The 17,119-nt window shown below is 45.4% G+C and overlaps 1 protein-coding gene across 2 annotated transcripts in view; it reads right to left on the reverse strand.

The window, feature by feature from the left end:
* CDIPT (CDP-diacylglycerol--inositol 3-phosphatidyltransferase) overlaps positions 1-8,546 on the reverse strand; it is a 25,880-nt gene extending 17,334 nt beyond the window's left edge. The window contains exons 1-2 of one of the 2 annotated variants that reach the window (XM_032980996.2): positions 8,305-8,546; positions 2,797-2,931 (exon numbers count right to left, since the gene is read on the reverse strand). In XM_032980996.2, the coding sequence (XP_032836887.2) occupies positions 2,797-2,931; positions 8,305-8,371 (202 nt within the window). In that variant the 5' untranslated portion in view covers positions 8,372-8,546. Of the gene's footprint in view, positions 1-1,008; positions 1,022-2,796; positions 2,932-8,304 lie in introns of those variants that run through there. The other variant, XM_076056730.1, reaches the window with a different exon arrangement.
* Between the last annotated feature and the right edge of the window lie 8,573 nt (positions 8,547-17,119).

Raw genomic sequence — 17,119 nt, forward strand, 5'->3', positions numbered from 1 at the left:
ACACAGAGACGAACACAGATAGACACAGAGAGACACACACAGACACAGAGACACACAGACACACAGAGACACACAGACAAACACACAGACACACAGAGACACACACAGATAGACACAGAGACAAAGATCCCCCATATAGCCTTAACAGACTGTAGGGGCAAGTGCTGTTAGCGAGCACCTATGAAGGCCGGAACGGTACACGAAGGGGTGGGTGGCCAGCACCACGCCCGACCGCCTTTGTCTCCCTAGTGGCAATGTTTACACACCGCACCAGGTACTCATTTGAGGCTGAGTCGACCTAGGGGAGGCCCGGGACCGGTTCAGATAATCGTCACTGGTGTTGGCCGTGAGGGGGAATCGAACCCGGGTCGCCAGGTTCATAGCGCAGCGTAGCGCTAACCACTAACACCACCGCTCCCCGCATGCCTAAACAGCTTTTGTTCGGCCGGATCGAGGGGGCTAGGCGGGCGCGGCACGGGCTAGAGAAGAGATGGAGTGATGTGGTACAGGAGGACGTGGAGCTGAGTGGACTTGCCGATGACCGGTACCAGCGGTGTCAAGATCGGCCTCTGTGGAGGAGGCTCGTGAATGATGCTGCTACTGGGCAGTTGGAGGCAGTCGCCCTCCAACAACAACCGAGGGCGGAGGAGCGACGCTCACAACAACGAGCGGAGCGCCGGGTGGCTAAAGCACAGCAGGTTGGCACAGTAGGGGGCACAGGTGGTGCATCAGCTAGTCATCTCAGTCAGTCGACCCGTGGCACCTGGGTCTGCCCCGTGACCTCCTGCCAATGGGCGTTCGACACTTCACGTGGCCTCACGGTGCACATAGCCTGGCACAAGCGTCGTGGTGACGTCACCACCACTTGGTGGCGAATGGCGGTTGTTGTTGTTGTGTTGTTGTGTGTGTCACTGTGTGTGTGTGTGTCACTGTGTGTGTGTGTCGCTGTGTGTGTGTGTGTCGCTGTGTGTGTCGCTGTATGTAATGTTGTTGTTGTTGTGAACTGACTCTGGTTGAGCGAGCGAGCTGTGTGTGTATGTCACTGTGTGTGTGTGTGTCACTGTGTGTGTGTGTGTGGCTGTGTGTGTGTGTCACTGTGTGAGTGTGTGTGTCACTGTGTGTGTGTGTGTCACTGTGTGTGTGTGTATGTCACTGTGTGTGTGTGTGTGGCTGTGTGTGTGTGTCACTGTGTGTGTGTTTGTGGCTGTGTGTGTGTGTGTGTCGCTGTATGTAATGTTGTTGTTGTATATAATGTTGTTGTTGTATGTAATGTTGTTGTTGTATATAATGTTGTTGTATGTAATGTTGTTGTTGTATGTAATGTTGTTGTTGTATGTAATGTTGTTGTATATAATGTGGTTGTTGTTGTATGTAATGTTGTTGTTGTTGTATATAATGTTGTTGTTGTATGTAATGTTGTTGTTGTTGTATGTAATGTTGTTGTTGTATGTAATGTTGTTGTTGTATATAATGTTGTTGTTGTATGTAATGTTGTTGTTGTATGTAATGTTGTTGTTGTTGTATATAATGTTGTTGTTGTATATAATGTTGTTGGTGTATGTAATGTTGTTGTTGTATATAATGTGGTTGTTGTATATAATGTTGTTGTTGTATATAATGTTGTTGTATATAATGTTGTTGTTGTATGTAATGTTGTTGTTGTATGTAATGTTGTTGTTGTTGTATATAATGTTGTTGTTGTTGTATGTAATGTTGTTGTTGTATGTAATGTTGTTGTATGTATGTATATAATGTTGTTGTTGTTGTATATAATGTTGTTGTTGTATATAATGTTGTTGTTGTATGTAATGTTGTTGTTGTATGTAATGTTGTTGTTGTATGTAATGTTGTTCTTGTATGTAATGTTGTTGTTGTATATAATGTTGTTGTTGTATGTAATGTTGTTGTTGTATGTAATGTTGTTGTTGTATGTAATGTTGTTGTTGTATGTAATGTTGTTGTATATAATGTGGTTGTTGTATGTAATGTTGATGTTGTATATAATGTTGTTGTTGTATGTAATGTTGTTGTTGTTGTTGTATGTAATGTTGTTGTTGTATATAATGTGGTTGTTGTATATAATGTTGTTGTTGTATATAATGTTGTTGTTGTTGTGAACTCACTCTGGTTGAGCGAGCTGTGTGTGTGTGTGTCGCTGTGTGTGTGTGTGTGTCACTGTGTGTGTGTGTCACTGTGTGTGTGTCACTGTATGTAATGTTGTTGTTGTATGTAATGTTGTTGTATGTAATGTTGTTGTTGTATGTAATGTTGTTGTGGTTGTTGTATGTAATGTTGTTGTATATAATGTTGTTGTTGTATATAATGTTGTTGTTGTATATAATGTTGTTGTTGTATGTAATGTTGTTGTTGTATGTAATGTTGTTGTGGTTGTTGTATGTAATGTTGATGTTGTATATAATGTTGTTGTTGTATGTAATGTTGTTGTTGTATATAATGTTGTTGTATATAATGTTGTTGTATGTAATGTTGTTGTTGTATATAATGTTGTTGTTGTATATAATGTTGTTGTATGTAATGTTGTTGCTGTATATAATGTTGTTGTATGTAATGTTGTTGTATGTAATGTTGTTGTTGTTGTATGTAATGTTGTTGTTGTTGTTGTTGTATGTAATGTTGTTGTATATAATGTCGTTGTTGTATATAATGTTGTTGTTGTATGTAATGTTGTTGTATATAATGTTGTTGTTGTATGTAATGTTGTTGTTGTATATAATGTTGTTGTTGTTGTATATAATGTTGTTGTATATAATGTTGTTGTTGTTGTTGTGAACTGACTCTGGTTGAGCGAGCGAGCCGCGTGCCCATCCACGGCGTCCAGGAGACCGCTGCACAGGTAAAGGCCACAGGCCGCCAGGGGGCTCCACGGCATTGTGGCAAAGGCAGCGAGAGCCAGCGCCACGCGCACATAGCCTGGCACCACCACCACAACAACCACAACAACAACCACAACAACAACAAACACAACAACAACCACAACAACAACCACAACAACAACCACCACAACAAACACAACAACAACAATCATCAACACAATCACCACCACAACAACAAACACAACAAACACAACAACCACAATCATCAACACAATCACCACCAAAACCACAACAACCACCACAATCATCAACACAATCACCAACTCAACCACAATCACCACCACCACCACCACAACAACCACCACAACAACAAACACAACAACCACCACAACAAACACAACCACAATCATCAACACAATCACCACCACAACCACAACAACCACCACAATCATCAACACAATCACCAATACAACCACAATCACTAACACAACCACAACAACCACAATCATCAACACAATCACCAATACAACCACAATCACCAACACAACCACAACAACCACAATCATCAACACAATCACCAATACAACCACAATCACCAACACAACCACCACAATCACCAACACAACCACCGCAAACACAACCACCACCACAATCATAGCACACGCCACGTGCACATAGCCTGGCACCACAACCACAACAACCACCACAACCACAACAACCACCACCACAACAACCACCACAACAACCACCACAACAAACACAACCACCACCACAACAACCACCACAACAACCACAATCATCAACACAATCACCAACACAACCACAATCACCAACACAATCACCACAACAACCACAATCACCAACACAACCACCACAATCACCAACACAACCACCGCAAACACAACCACCACCACAATCATAGCACGCGCCACGTGCACATAGCCTGGCACCACCACCACAACAACCACCACCACAACCACAACAACCACCACCACAAACAACCACAACCACCACAACAACCACCACAACACACACAATCACCACAACCACAACAACCACAATCATCAACACAACCACCAATACAACCACAATCACCAACACAACCACAACAACCACAATCACCAACACAACCACCACAATCACCAACACAACCACCGCAAACACAACCACCACAATCATAGCACGCGCCACGTGCACATAGCCTGGCACCACCATCACCACAACAACCACCACCACAACAACCACCACAACAAACACAATCACCACAACAACCACCACAACAACCACAACCATCAACACAATCACCAACACAACCACAATCACCAACACAATCACCAATACAACCACAATCACCAACACAACCACCACAATCACCAACACAACCACCGCAAACACAACCACCACCACAAATCATAGCACGCGCCACGTGCACATAGCCTGGCACCACCACCACAACAAATTGAGCTGCACCTGCGGTGGCTGCTACATCGGTGAGACGAAGCGACATGCCTCTGACCGAATTCGCGAGCACAAAATCAGATTTGAAACACGGCAGAACGAATTCTTCTGCCGTGGCTGATCACTGTTACAACGCTGCGGGTGATCACGATATAATTTTCTCCGACACCAAGGTTCTTTGCAAACCCACGGGCTTTTTTTTATATCAGAGATTTGTTCACGAGGCAATTCAGATCTACAAACGCAGGCGCAATTTCTCACCGAGAGGATGGTTTCAAATTAAGCAACCATTGGAAAGATGTTCTGAATCAAACCAAACATTAAACTAATTTTCAACGGTACAGTATATATTTTTTTCAAGTAGTGGTATCCCAAACTTTCACAGTAGTACGTCATTTGATGCTAATTCCTTTGTCAAGGCGGTTTGAAGGACACGACCTGGGTTTGGCTGTCTTCACTCCAACGCTGTCCTCTGGACAGCACGGTCCCTTCACCTGATGAAGGCCGCTTGTGTTGTGGCCGAAACGTCGGGATTTTTGTTATTTTATTTTTATCTACTACGTGACTTTACCGAATAGAACCAAAGAGTATGGATCCTTGCAGTCACGAAAGCTTCAAATCTAGAAAAGACTCACCATTACACACACACAGACTCACCACCGCACAGAGACTCACCACACACACACGCAGACTCACCACCACCACCACCACCACACAGAGACTCACCACTGCTCACCACCACCACCACTACACACACAGAGACTCACCACTACACACACACACAGACTCACCACTACACACACACACACAGAGACTCACCACTACACACACACAGAGACTCACCACACACACACAGAGACTCACCACACACACACACAGAGACTCACCACTACACACACACACAGACTCACCACTACACACACACACAGAGACTCACCACTACACACACAGAGACTCACCACTACTCACCACCACCACACAGAGACTCACCACTACACACACACAGAGACTCACCACTACACACACACACAAACTCACCACTACACACACACACAGACTCACCACTACACACACACACAGACTCACCACTACACACACACACACAGAGACTCACCACTACACACAGAGACTCACCACTACTCACCACCACCACACACAGACTCACCACTACACACACAGAGAGACTCACCACTACACACACACACAAACTCACCACTACACACACACACAGACTCACCACACACACACAGAGACTCACCACTACACACACACAGAGACTCACCACTACACACACAGAGAGACTCACCACTACACACACACACAGACAGACTCACCACACACACACACAGACTCACCACTGCTCACCACCACCACCACACAGAGACTCACCACCACTACACACAGAGACTCACCACTACTCACCACCACCACCACACAGAGACTCACCACTACTCACCACCACACAGAGACTCACCACCACCACCACTACACACACACACAGAGATTCACCACTACTCACCACCACACAGAGACTCACCACTACTCACCACCACCACCACACACACAGAGACTCACCACTACACACACACACAGAGACTCACCACTACTCACCACCACCACCACACAGAGACTCACCACTACTCACCACCACCACTACACACACAGAGACACATCACCACCACACAGAGACTCACCACTACTCACCACCACCACCACTACACACACACAGAGACTCACCACTACTCACCACCACCACACAGAGACTCACCACTACTCACCACCACCACCACACAGAGACTCACCACTACTCACCACCACACAGAGACTCACCACCACCACCACTACACACACACACAGAGATTCACCACTACTCACCACCACACAGAGACTCACCACTACTCACCACCACCACCACACACACACAGAGACTCACCACTACACACACACAGAGACTCACCACTACTCACCACCACCACCACACAGAGACTCACCACTACTCACCACCACCACTACACACACAGAGACTCATCACCACCACACAGAGACTCACCACTACTCACCACCACCACCACTACACACACACAGAGACTCACCACTACTCACCACCACCACACAGAGACTCACCACTACTCACCACCACCACCACACAGAGACTCACCACACACACACACAGACACCCACCACACACACACACAGAGTCTCACCACTACTCACCACTACTCACCACCACCACCACACAGAGACTCAACACTACTCACCACTACTCACCACCACCACACAGAGACTCACCACTACTCACCACCACTACACAGAGACTCACTACACACAGACTCACCACTACTCACCACCACTACACAGAGACTCACTACACACAGAGACTCACCACTACTCACCACCACTACACAGAGACTCACTACACACAGAGACTCACCACTACTCACCACCACCACACAGAGACTCACCACCACCACCACACAGAGACTCACCACTACTCACCACCACCACCACCACCACAGACTCACCACTACACACACACACAGAGACTCACCACTACACACACAGAGACTCACCACTACTCACCACCACCACACCACACAGAGACTCACCACTACTCACCACCACCACCACCACACAGAGACTCACCACCACTACACACAGAGACTCACCACTACTCACCACCACACAGAGACTCACCACCACCACCACTACACACACACACAGAGATTCACCACTACTCACCACCACACAGAGACTCACCACTACTCACCACCACCACCACACACACACAGAGACTCACCACTACACACACACAGAGACTCACCACTACTCACCACCACCACCACACAGAGACTCACCACTACTCACCACCACCACTACACACACAGAGACTCATCACCACCACACAGAGACTCACCACTACTCACCACCACCACCACTACACACACACAGAGACTCACCACTACTCACCACCACCACACAGAGACTCACCACTACTCACCACCACCACACAGAGACTCACCACACACACACACAGACACCCACCACACACACACACAGAGTCTCACCACTACTCACCACTACTCACCACCACCACCACACAGAGACTCAACACTACTCACCACTACTCACCACCACCACACAGAGACTCACCACTACTCACCACCACTACACAGAGACTCACTACACACAGACTCACCACTACTCACTACCACTACACAGAGACTCACTACACACAGAGACTCACCACTACTCACCACCACTACACAGAGACTCACTACACACAGAGACTCACCACTACTCACCACCACCACCACACAGAGACTCACCACCACTCACCACCACCACCACACAGAGACTCACCACTACTCACCACCACCACCACCACAGACTCACCACTACACACACACACAGAGACTCACCACTACACACACAGAGACTCACCACTACTCACCACCACCACACCACACAGAGACTCACCACTACTCACCACCACCACCACCACACAGAGACTCACCACTACTCACCACTACACACACACAGACTCACTACACACAGAGACTCACCACTACACACCACCACTACACACAGACTCACCACTACACACAGAGACTCACCACACACACACACACAGAGACTCACCACTACTCACCACCACTACTCACCACCACTACTCACCACCACTACTCACCACCACACACACACAGAGACTCACCACTACTCACCACCACCACCACAGACTCACCACTACTCACCACTACTCACCACCACACACACAGAGACTCATCACTACTCACCACCACTACTCACCACCACTACTCACCACTACCACACAGAGACTCACCACTACTCACCACCACTCACCACCACCACCACTACAGAGACTCACCACTACTCACCACCACCACAGACTCACCACTACTCACCACCACCACACCACACAGAGACTCACCACTACACACACAGAGACTCACCACTACTCACCACCACACACACAGACTCACCACAGACTCACCGATGATGTTTGGCACGAACAGGAAGACGTTCTCCGTGCTCGAGGCCAGCGACTTCAGCTTCTCCATCGCCGCCACTCAGCAAGGGGAAGTTTATTTTTTTAAATTATCAAATTAATTATCTTTCTTATTCCCCTATAAACGCGATTTTATTTCTTATAACGCGGGGGGGTGACGTCGCCAGCGAGTTGGGATGCGCGGTGACGTCACTCGGTTCGGAAGTGATGACGTCACTCGGCCACGGGCTCGCGGGATGACGTCACTCGGTTAGGAAGCGACGATGTCACTTTTGAAGTGGGAGACGATGACGTCACTCGGACGGGTTGTTGCGAGATGACGTCACTTGGTTAGGAAGACCGACGACGTTCGGCGGTCCGTGGCCGTTGCGATGACGTCACTCCGCCGGGTGACGAGGGGAGACGTCACTCGCCCCGTGCGATCGTTTTTTACGTCGCTCGGACCCCAGTGCGGTGGTGTATGGGGGATGATGACGTCATTCTGGTGCATGGGAGCCGGTGACGTCACTCGGGGTGCGGAAATGACGTCACTCGATCCATTGGCGACAGTCACCCGGCTTGGGTGACGATATATCGCGATGACACAGAGCGATATCGCGATATATCGTGGTAATGTCGATATCGCAAAATATCACGTGACCTGCTCCTCGTGCACCTAGCCTGGCACAGCAGCAGCAGTCAACCCGTGGCACCTGCTGGGTCTGTCACGTGACCTCCTCGTGCACCTAGCCTGGCACAGCAGCAGCAGTCAACCCGTGGCACCTGCTGCGTCTGTCACGTGATCTCCTCCTCGTGCACCTAGCCTGGCACAGCAGCAGCAGCAGTCAACCCGTGGCACCTGCTGGGTCTGTCACGTGACCTCCTCCTCGTGCACCTAGCCTGGCACAGCAGCAGCAGCAGTCAACCCGTGGCACCTGCAGGGTCTGTCACGTGACCTCCTCCTCGTGCACCTAGCCTGGCACAGAATGGCTGTCATAAAACAGCTGGTGTGTTCAAGATGTTTTTAAAACACCAAAACTGAAACCTCCCGTCAAGGAATTCCATCACTGCACTCGCCACACGCGCAACGGGGGGATAGTGAACATGATGATGATGATGGTGGCATTGTGTTTGCGTGACGCTGATTGTCCAACACGCCACAGAGACAGACAGCAGCGGCCTTCTCTAGAGACTAGACACATGCATACACAAAGGTGACCAGCACCAGGACAATGCCACTGTTAGTATATCACGACATCAGAGGTAGACCTTTGACCCTGTGTGGCAGTAAATACAACAGCAGCTGTGTTACAGATCTCAAAACTGAAACCTCCCGTCAAGGAATTCCATCAATGCACTCGCCACACGCGCAACGGGGTGGGTAGTGAACATTCAGACACAATCACCACGCTCCTCCGTCAGCCTACGATGGTGATGATGGTGGTGGCATTGTGTTTGCGTGACGCTGATTGTCCCACACGCCACAGAGACAAGACAGCAGCAGCCTTCTCTAGAGACCAGACTCATGCAGTGCTAGTCCAGAGGGCAATTACACAAAGGTGACCCGCACCAGGACAATGCCACTGTTAGTATATCACGACATCAGAGGTAGACCTTTGACCTTGTGTGGCAGTAAATACAACAGCAGCTGTGTTACAGATCTCAAAACTGAAACCTCCCGTCAAGGAATTCCATCAATGCACTCACCACACGCGCAACGGGGTGGGTAGTGAACATCCAGACACAATCACCACGCTCCTCCGCCAGCCTATGATGATGATGATGATGACGGTGGCATTGTGTTTGCGTGACGCTGATTGTCCCACACGCCACAGAGACAAGACAGCAGGAGCCTTCTCTAGAGACTAGACTCATGCAGTGCTAGTCCAGAGGGCAATTACACAAAGGTGACCAGCACCAGGACAATGCCACTGTTAGTATATCACAACATAGGAGGAGCCTTTTCGATTTAAAGCTTTCGTGACTGCAAGGATGCATCTTCTTTGGTTCTTTCGGTAAGGTCACGTAGAATGAGAATAAAATAATAAAAGAACACAATAAAATTCTCACGACGTTTCGGCCAGAACGCAAGCGGCCGTCTTCAGGTGAAAGGTACAGACCTGTCGGGACGACAGAGCTTCAATGAACGATGTTAAGATTCGTAGCGACTTTTAAGCTGGTTGGGAGAAGTGAGGCACCTTGACAAAGGGGTTTACATATCAAATAGCTGAGGGATTAGCTTGTGACTGGTCACAGGAATGGCTATGTTAAAGTCAAAGCCTACACATCCACAGAGGCAACTATTAATTTAGCATTGAAATAGCTAAGGGATTAGCTTGTGACTGGTCACAGGAATGGCTATGTTAAAGTCAAAGCCTACACATCCACAGAGGCAACTAGTAATTTAGCATTGAAATAGCTAAGGGATTAGCTTGTGACTGGTCACAGAAATAGATGTTAAAGTCAAAGCCTACACATCCACAGAGCTTCAATGAACGCTAAGATTCGTAGCGACTTTTAAGCTGGTTGGGAGAAGTGAGGCACCTTGACAAAGGGGTTTACATATCAAATAGCTGAGGGATTAGCTTGTGACTGGTCACAGGAATGGCTATGTTAAAGTCAAAACCTACACATCCACAGAGGCAACTAGTAATTTAGCATTGAAATAGCTAAGGGATTAGCTTGTGACTCGTCACAGGAATGGCTGTTAAAGTCAAAGCCTACACATCCACAGAGGCAACTAGTAATTTAGCATTGAAATAGCTAAGGGATTAGCTTGTGACTGGTCACAGGAATGGCTGTTAAAGTCAAAGCCTACACATCCACAGAGGCAACTAGTAATTTAGCATTGAAATAGCTAAGGGATTAGCTTGTGACTGGTCACAGGAATGGCTATGTTAAAGCCAAAGCCTACACATCCACAGAGGCAACTAGTAATTTAGCATTGAAATAGCTAAGGGATTAGCTTGTGACTGGTCACAGGAACGGCTATGTTAAAGTCAAAACCTACACATCCACAGAGGCAACTAGTAATTTAGCATTGAAATAGCTAAGGGATTATCTTGTGACTGGTCACAGGAATGGCTATGTTAAAGTCAAAGCCTACACATCCACAGAGGCCACTAGTAATTTAGCATTGAAATAGCTAAGGGATTAGCTTGTGACTGGTCACAGGAATGGCTATGTTAAAGTCAAAACCTACACATCCACAGAGGCAACTAGTAATTTAGCATTGAAATAGCTGAGGGATTAGCTTGTGACTGGTCACAGATATAGATGTTAAAGTCAAAGCCTACACATCCACAGAGGCAACTAGTAATTTAGCATTGAAATAGCTAAGGGATTAGCTTGTGACTGGTCACAGGAATGGCTATGTTAAAGTCAAAGCCTACACATCCACAGAGGCAACTAGTAATTTAGCATTGAAATAGCTAAGGGATTAGCTTGTGACTGGTCACAGGAATGGCTATATTAAAGTCAAAACCTACACATCCACAGAGGCAACTAGTAATTTAGCATTGAAATAGCTAAGCGATTAGCTTGTGACTGGTCACAGGAATGGCTATGTTAAAGTCAAAGCCTACACATCCACAGAGCTTCAATGAACGCTGTTAAGATTCGTAGCGACTTTTAAGCTGGTTGGGAGAAGTGAGGCACCTTGACAAAGGGGTTTACATATCAAATAGCTGAGGGATTAGCTTGTGACTGGTCACGGAAATGGCTATGTTAAAGTCAAAACCTACACATCCACAGAGGCAACTAGTAATTTAGCATTGAAATAGCTAAGGGATTAGCTTGTGACTGGTCACAGGAATGGCTATGTTAAAGTGAAAGCCTACACATCCACAGAGGCAACTAGTAATTTAGCATTGAAATAGCTAAGGGATTAGCTTGTGACTCGTCACAGGAATGGCTGTTAAAGTCAAAGCCTACACATCCACAGAGGCAACTAGTAATTTAGCATTGAAATAGCTAAGGGATTAGCTTGTGACTGGTCACAGGAATGGCTGTTAAAGTCAAAGCCTACACATCCACAGAGGCAACTAGTAATTTAGCATTGAAATAGCTAAGGGATTAGCTTGTGACTGGTCACAGGAATGGCTATGTTAAAGTCAAAGCCTACACATCCACAGAGGCAACTAGTAATTTAGCATTGAAATAGCTAAGGGATTAGCTTGTGACTGGTCACAGGAACGGCTATGTTAAAGTCAAAACCTACACATCCACAGAGGCAACTAGTAATTTAGCATTGAAATAGCTAAGGGATTAGCTTGTGACTGGTCACAGGAATGGCTATGTTAAAGTCAAAGCCTACACATCCACAGAGGCCACTAGTAATTTAGCATTGAAATAGCTAAGGGATTAGCTTGTGACTGGTCACAGGAATGGCTATGTTAAAGTCAAAACCTACACATCCACAGAGGCAACTAGTAATTTAGCATTGAAATAGCTGAGGGATTAGCTTGTGACTGGTCACAGAAATAGATGTTAAAGTCAAAGCCTACACATCCACAGAGGCAACTAGTAATTTAGCATTGAAATAGCTAAGGGATTAGCTTGTGACTGGTCACAGGAATGGCTATGTTAAAGTCAAAGCCTACACATCCACAGAGGCAACTAGTAATTTAGCATTGAAATAGCTAAGGGATTAGCTTGTGACTGGTCACAGGAATGGCTATATTAAAGTCAAAACCTACACATCCACAGAGGCAACTAGTAATTTAGCATTGAAATAGCTAAGCGATTAGCTTGTGACTGGTCACAGGAATGGCTATGTTAAAGTCAAAGCCTACACATCCACAGAGCTTCAATGAACGCTGTTAAGATTCGTAGCGACTTTTAAGCTGGTTGGGAGAAGTGAGGCACCTTGACAAAGGGGTTTACATATCAAATAGCTGAGGGATTAGCTTGTGACTGGTCACGGAAATGGCTATGTTAAAGTCAAAACCTACACATCCACAGAGGCAACTAGTAATTTAGCATTGAAATAGCTAAGGGATTAGCTTGTGACTGGTCACAGGAATGGCTATGTTAAAGTGAAAGCCTACACATCCACAGAGGCAACTAGTAATTTAGCATTGACATAGATAAGGGATTAGCTTGTGACTGGTCACAGGAATGGCTATGTTAAAGTCAAAGCCTACACATCCACAGAGGCAACTATTAATTTAGCATTGAAATAGCTAAGGGATTAGCTTGTGACTGGTCACAGGAATGGCTATGTTAAAGTCAAAGCCTACACATCCACAGAGGCAACTAGTAATTTAGCATTGAAATAGCTAAGGGATTAGCTTGTGACTGGTCACAGAAATAGATGTTAAAGTCAAAGCCTACACATCCACAGAGCTTCAATGAACGCTAAGATTCGTAGCGACTTTTAAGCTGGTTGGGAGAAGTGAGGCACCTTGACAAAGGGGTTTACATATCAAATAGCTGAGGGATTAGCTTGTGACTGGTCACAGGAATGGCTATGTTAAAGTCAAAACCTACACATCCACAGAGGCAACTAGTAATTTAGCATTGAAATAGCTAAGGGATTAGCTTGTGACTCGTCACAGGAATGGCTGTTAAAGTCAAAGCCTACACATCCACAGAGGCAACTAGTAATTTAGCATTGAAATAGCTAAGGGATTAGCTTGTGACTGGTCACAGGAATGGCTGTTAAAGTCAAAGCCTACACATCCACAGAGGCAACTAGTAATTTAGCATTGAAATAGCTAAGGGATTAGCTTGTGACTGGTCACAGGAATGGCTATGTTAAAGTCAAAGCCTACACATCCACAGAGGCCACTAGTAATTTAGCATTGAAATAGCTAAGGGATTAGCTTGTGACTGGTCACAGGAATGGCTATGTTAAAGTCAAAACCTACACATCCACAGAGGCAACTAGTAATTTAGCATTGAAATAGCTGAGGGATTAGCTTGTGACTGGTCACAGAAATAGATGTTAAAGTCAAAGCCTACACATCCACAGAGGCAACTAGTAATTTAGCATTGAAATAGCTAAGGGATTAGCTTGTGACTGGTCACAGGAATGGCTATGTTAAAGTCAAAGCCTACACATCCACAGAGGCAACTAGTAATTTAGCATTGAAATAGCTAAGGGATTAGCTTGTGACTGGTCACAGGAATGGCTATATTAAAGTCAAAACCTACACATCCACAGAGGCAACTAGTAATTTAGCATTGAAATAGCTAAGCGATTAGCTTGTGACTGGTCACAGAAATGGCTATGTTAAAGTCAAAGCCTACACATCCACAGAGCTTCAATGAACGCTGTTAAGATTCGTAGCGACTTTTAAGCTGGTTGGGAGAAGTGAGGCACCTTGACAAAGGGGTTTACATATCAAATAGCTGAGGGATTAGCTTGTGACTGGTCACGGAAATGGCTATGTTAAAGTCAAAACCTACACATCCACAGAGGCAACTAGTAATTTAGCATTGAAATAGCTAAGGGATTAGCTTGTGACTGGTCACAGGAATGGCTATGTTAAAGTGAAAGCCTACACATCTACAGAGGCAACTAGTAATTTAGCATTGAAATAGCTAAGGGATTAGCTTGTGACTCATCACAGGAATGGCTGTTAAAGTCAAAGCCTACACATCCACAGAGGCAACTAGTAATTTAGCATTGAAATAGCTAAGGGATTAGCTTGTGACTGGTCACAGGAATGGCTGTTAAAGTGAAAGCCTACACATCCACAGAGGCAACTAGTAATTTAGCATTGAAATAGCTAAGGGATTAGCTTGTGACTGGTCACAGGAATGGCTATGTTAAAGTCAAAGCCTACACATCCACAGAGGCAACTAGTAATTTAGCATTGAAATAGCTAAGGGATTAACTTGTGACTGGTCACAGGAACGGCTATGTTAAAGTCAAAACCTACACATCCACAGAGGCAACTAGTAATTTAGCATTGAAATAGCTAAGGGATTAGCTTGTGACTGGTCACAGGAATGGCTATGTTAAAGTCAAAGCCTACACATCCACAGAGGCCACTAGTAATTTAGCATTGAAATAGCTAAGGGATTAGCTTGTGACTGGTCACAGGAATGGCTATGTTAAAGTCAAAACCTACACATCCACAGAGGCAACTAGTAATTTAGCATTGAAATAGCTAAGGGATTAGCTTGTGACTGGTCACAGGAATGGCTATGTTAAAGTGAAAGCCTACACATCTACAGAGGCAACTAGTAATTTAGCATTGAAATAGCTAAGGGATTAGCTTGTGACTCATCACAGGAATGGCTGTTAAAGTCAAAGCCTACACATCCACAGAGGCAACTAGTAATTTAGCATTGAAATAGCTAAGGGATTAGCTTGTGACTGGTCACAGGAATGGCTGTTAAAGTGAAAGCCTACACATCCACAGAGGCAACTAGTAATTTAGCATTGAAATAGCTAAGGGATTAGCTTGTGACTGGTCACAGGAATGGCTATGTTAAAGTCAAAGCCTACACATCCACAGAGGCAACTAGTAATTTAGCATTGAAATAGCTAAGGGATTAACTTGTGACTGGTCACAGGAACGGCTATGTTAAAGTCAAAACCTACACATCCACAGAGGCAACTAGTAATTTAGCATTGAAATAGCTAAGGGATTAGCTTGTGACTGGTCACAGGAATGGCTATGTTAAAGTCAAAGCCTACACATCCACAGAGGCCACTAGTAATTTAGCATTGAAATAGCTAAGGGATTAGCTTGTGACTGGTCACAGGAATGGCTATGTTAAAGTCAAAACCTACACATCCACAGAGGCAACTAGTAATTTAGCATTGAAATAGCTGAGGGATTAGCTTGTGACTGGTCACAGAAATAGATGTTAAAGTCAAAGCCTACACATCCACAGAGGCAACTAGTAATTTAGCATTGAAATAGCTAAGGGATTAGCTTGTGACTGGTCACAGGAATGGCTATGTTAAAGTCAAAGCCTACACATCCACAGAGGCAACTAGTAATTTAGCATTGAAATAGCTAAGGGATTAGCTTGTGACTGGTCACAGGAATGGCTATATTAAAGTCAAAACCTACACATCCACAGAGGCAACTAGTAATTTAGCATTGAAATAGCTAAGCGATTAGCTTGTGACTGGTCACAGGAATGGATATGTTAAAGTCAAAGCCTACACATCCACAGAGCTTCAATGAACGCTGTTAAGATTCGTAGCGACTTTTAAGCTGGTTGGGAGAAGTGAGGCACCTTGACAAAGGGGTTTACATATCAAATAGCTGAGGGATTAGCTTGTGACTGGTCACGGAAATGGCTATGTTAAAGTCAAAACCTACACATCCACAGAGGCAACTAGTAATTTAGCATTGAAATAGCTAAGGGATTAGCTTGTGACTGGTCACAGGAATGGCTATGTTAAAGTGAAAGCCTACACATCCACAGAGGCAACTAGTAATTTAGCATTGACATAGATAAGGGATTAGCTTGTGACTGGTCACAGGAATGGCTATGTTAAAGTCAAAACCTACACATCCACAGAGGCAACTAGTAATTTAGCATTGAAATAGCTAAGGGATTAGCTTGTGACTGGTCACAGGAATTGCTATGTTAAAGTCAAAACCTATACATCCACAGAGGCAACTAGTAATTTAGCATTGAAATAGCTAAGGGATTAGCTTGTGACTGGTCACAGGAATGGCTATGTTAAAGTCAAAGCCTACACATCCACAGAGGCAACTAGTAATTTATCATTGAAATAGCTAAGAGATTAGCTTGTGACTGGTCACAGGAATGGCTATGTTAAAGTCAAAACCTACACATCCACGGAGGCAACTAGTAATTTAGCATTGAAATAGCTAAGGGATTAGCT

The sequence above is a fragment of the Petromyzon marinus genome, chromosome 77 (genome assembly GCF_048934315.1).
Source record: "Petromyzon marinus isolate PM22_M1 ecotype Great Lakes invasive population chromosome 77, UKy_Petmar_22M1.pri1.0, whole genome shotgun sequence".
Lineage (NCBI taxonomy): Eukaryota > Metazoa > Chordata > Hyperoartia > Petromyzontiformes > Petromyzontidae > Petromyzon > Petromyzon marinus.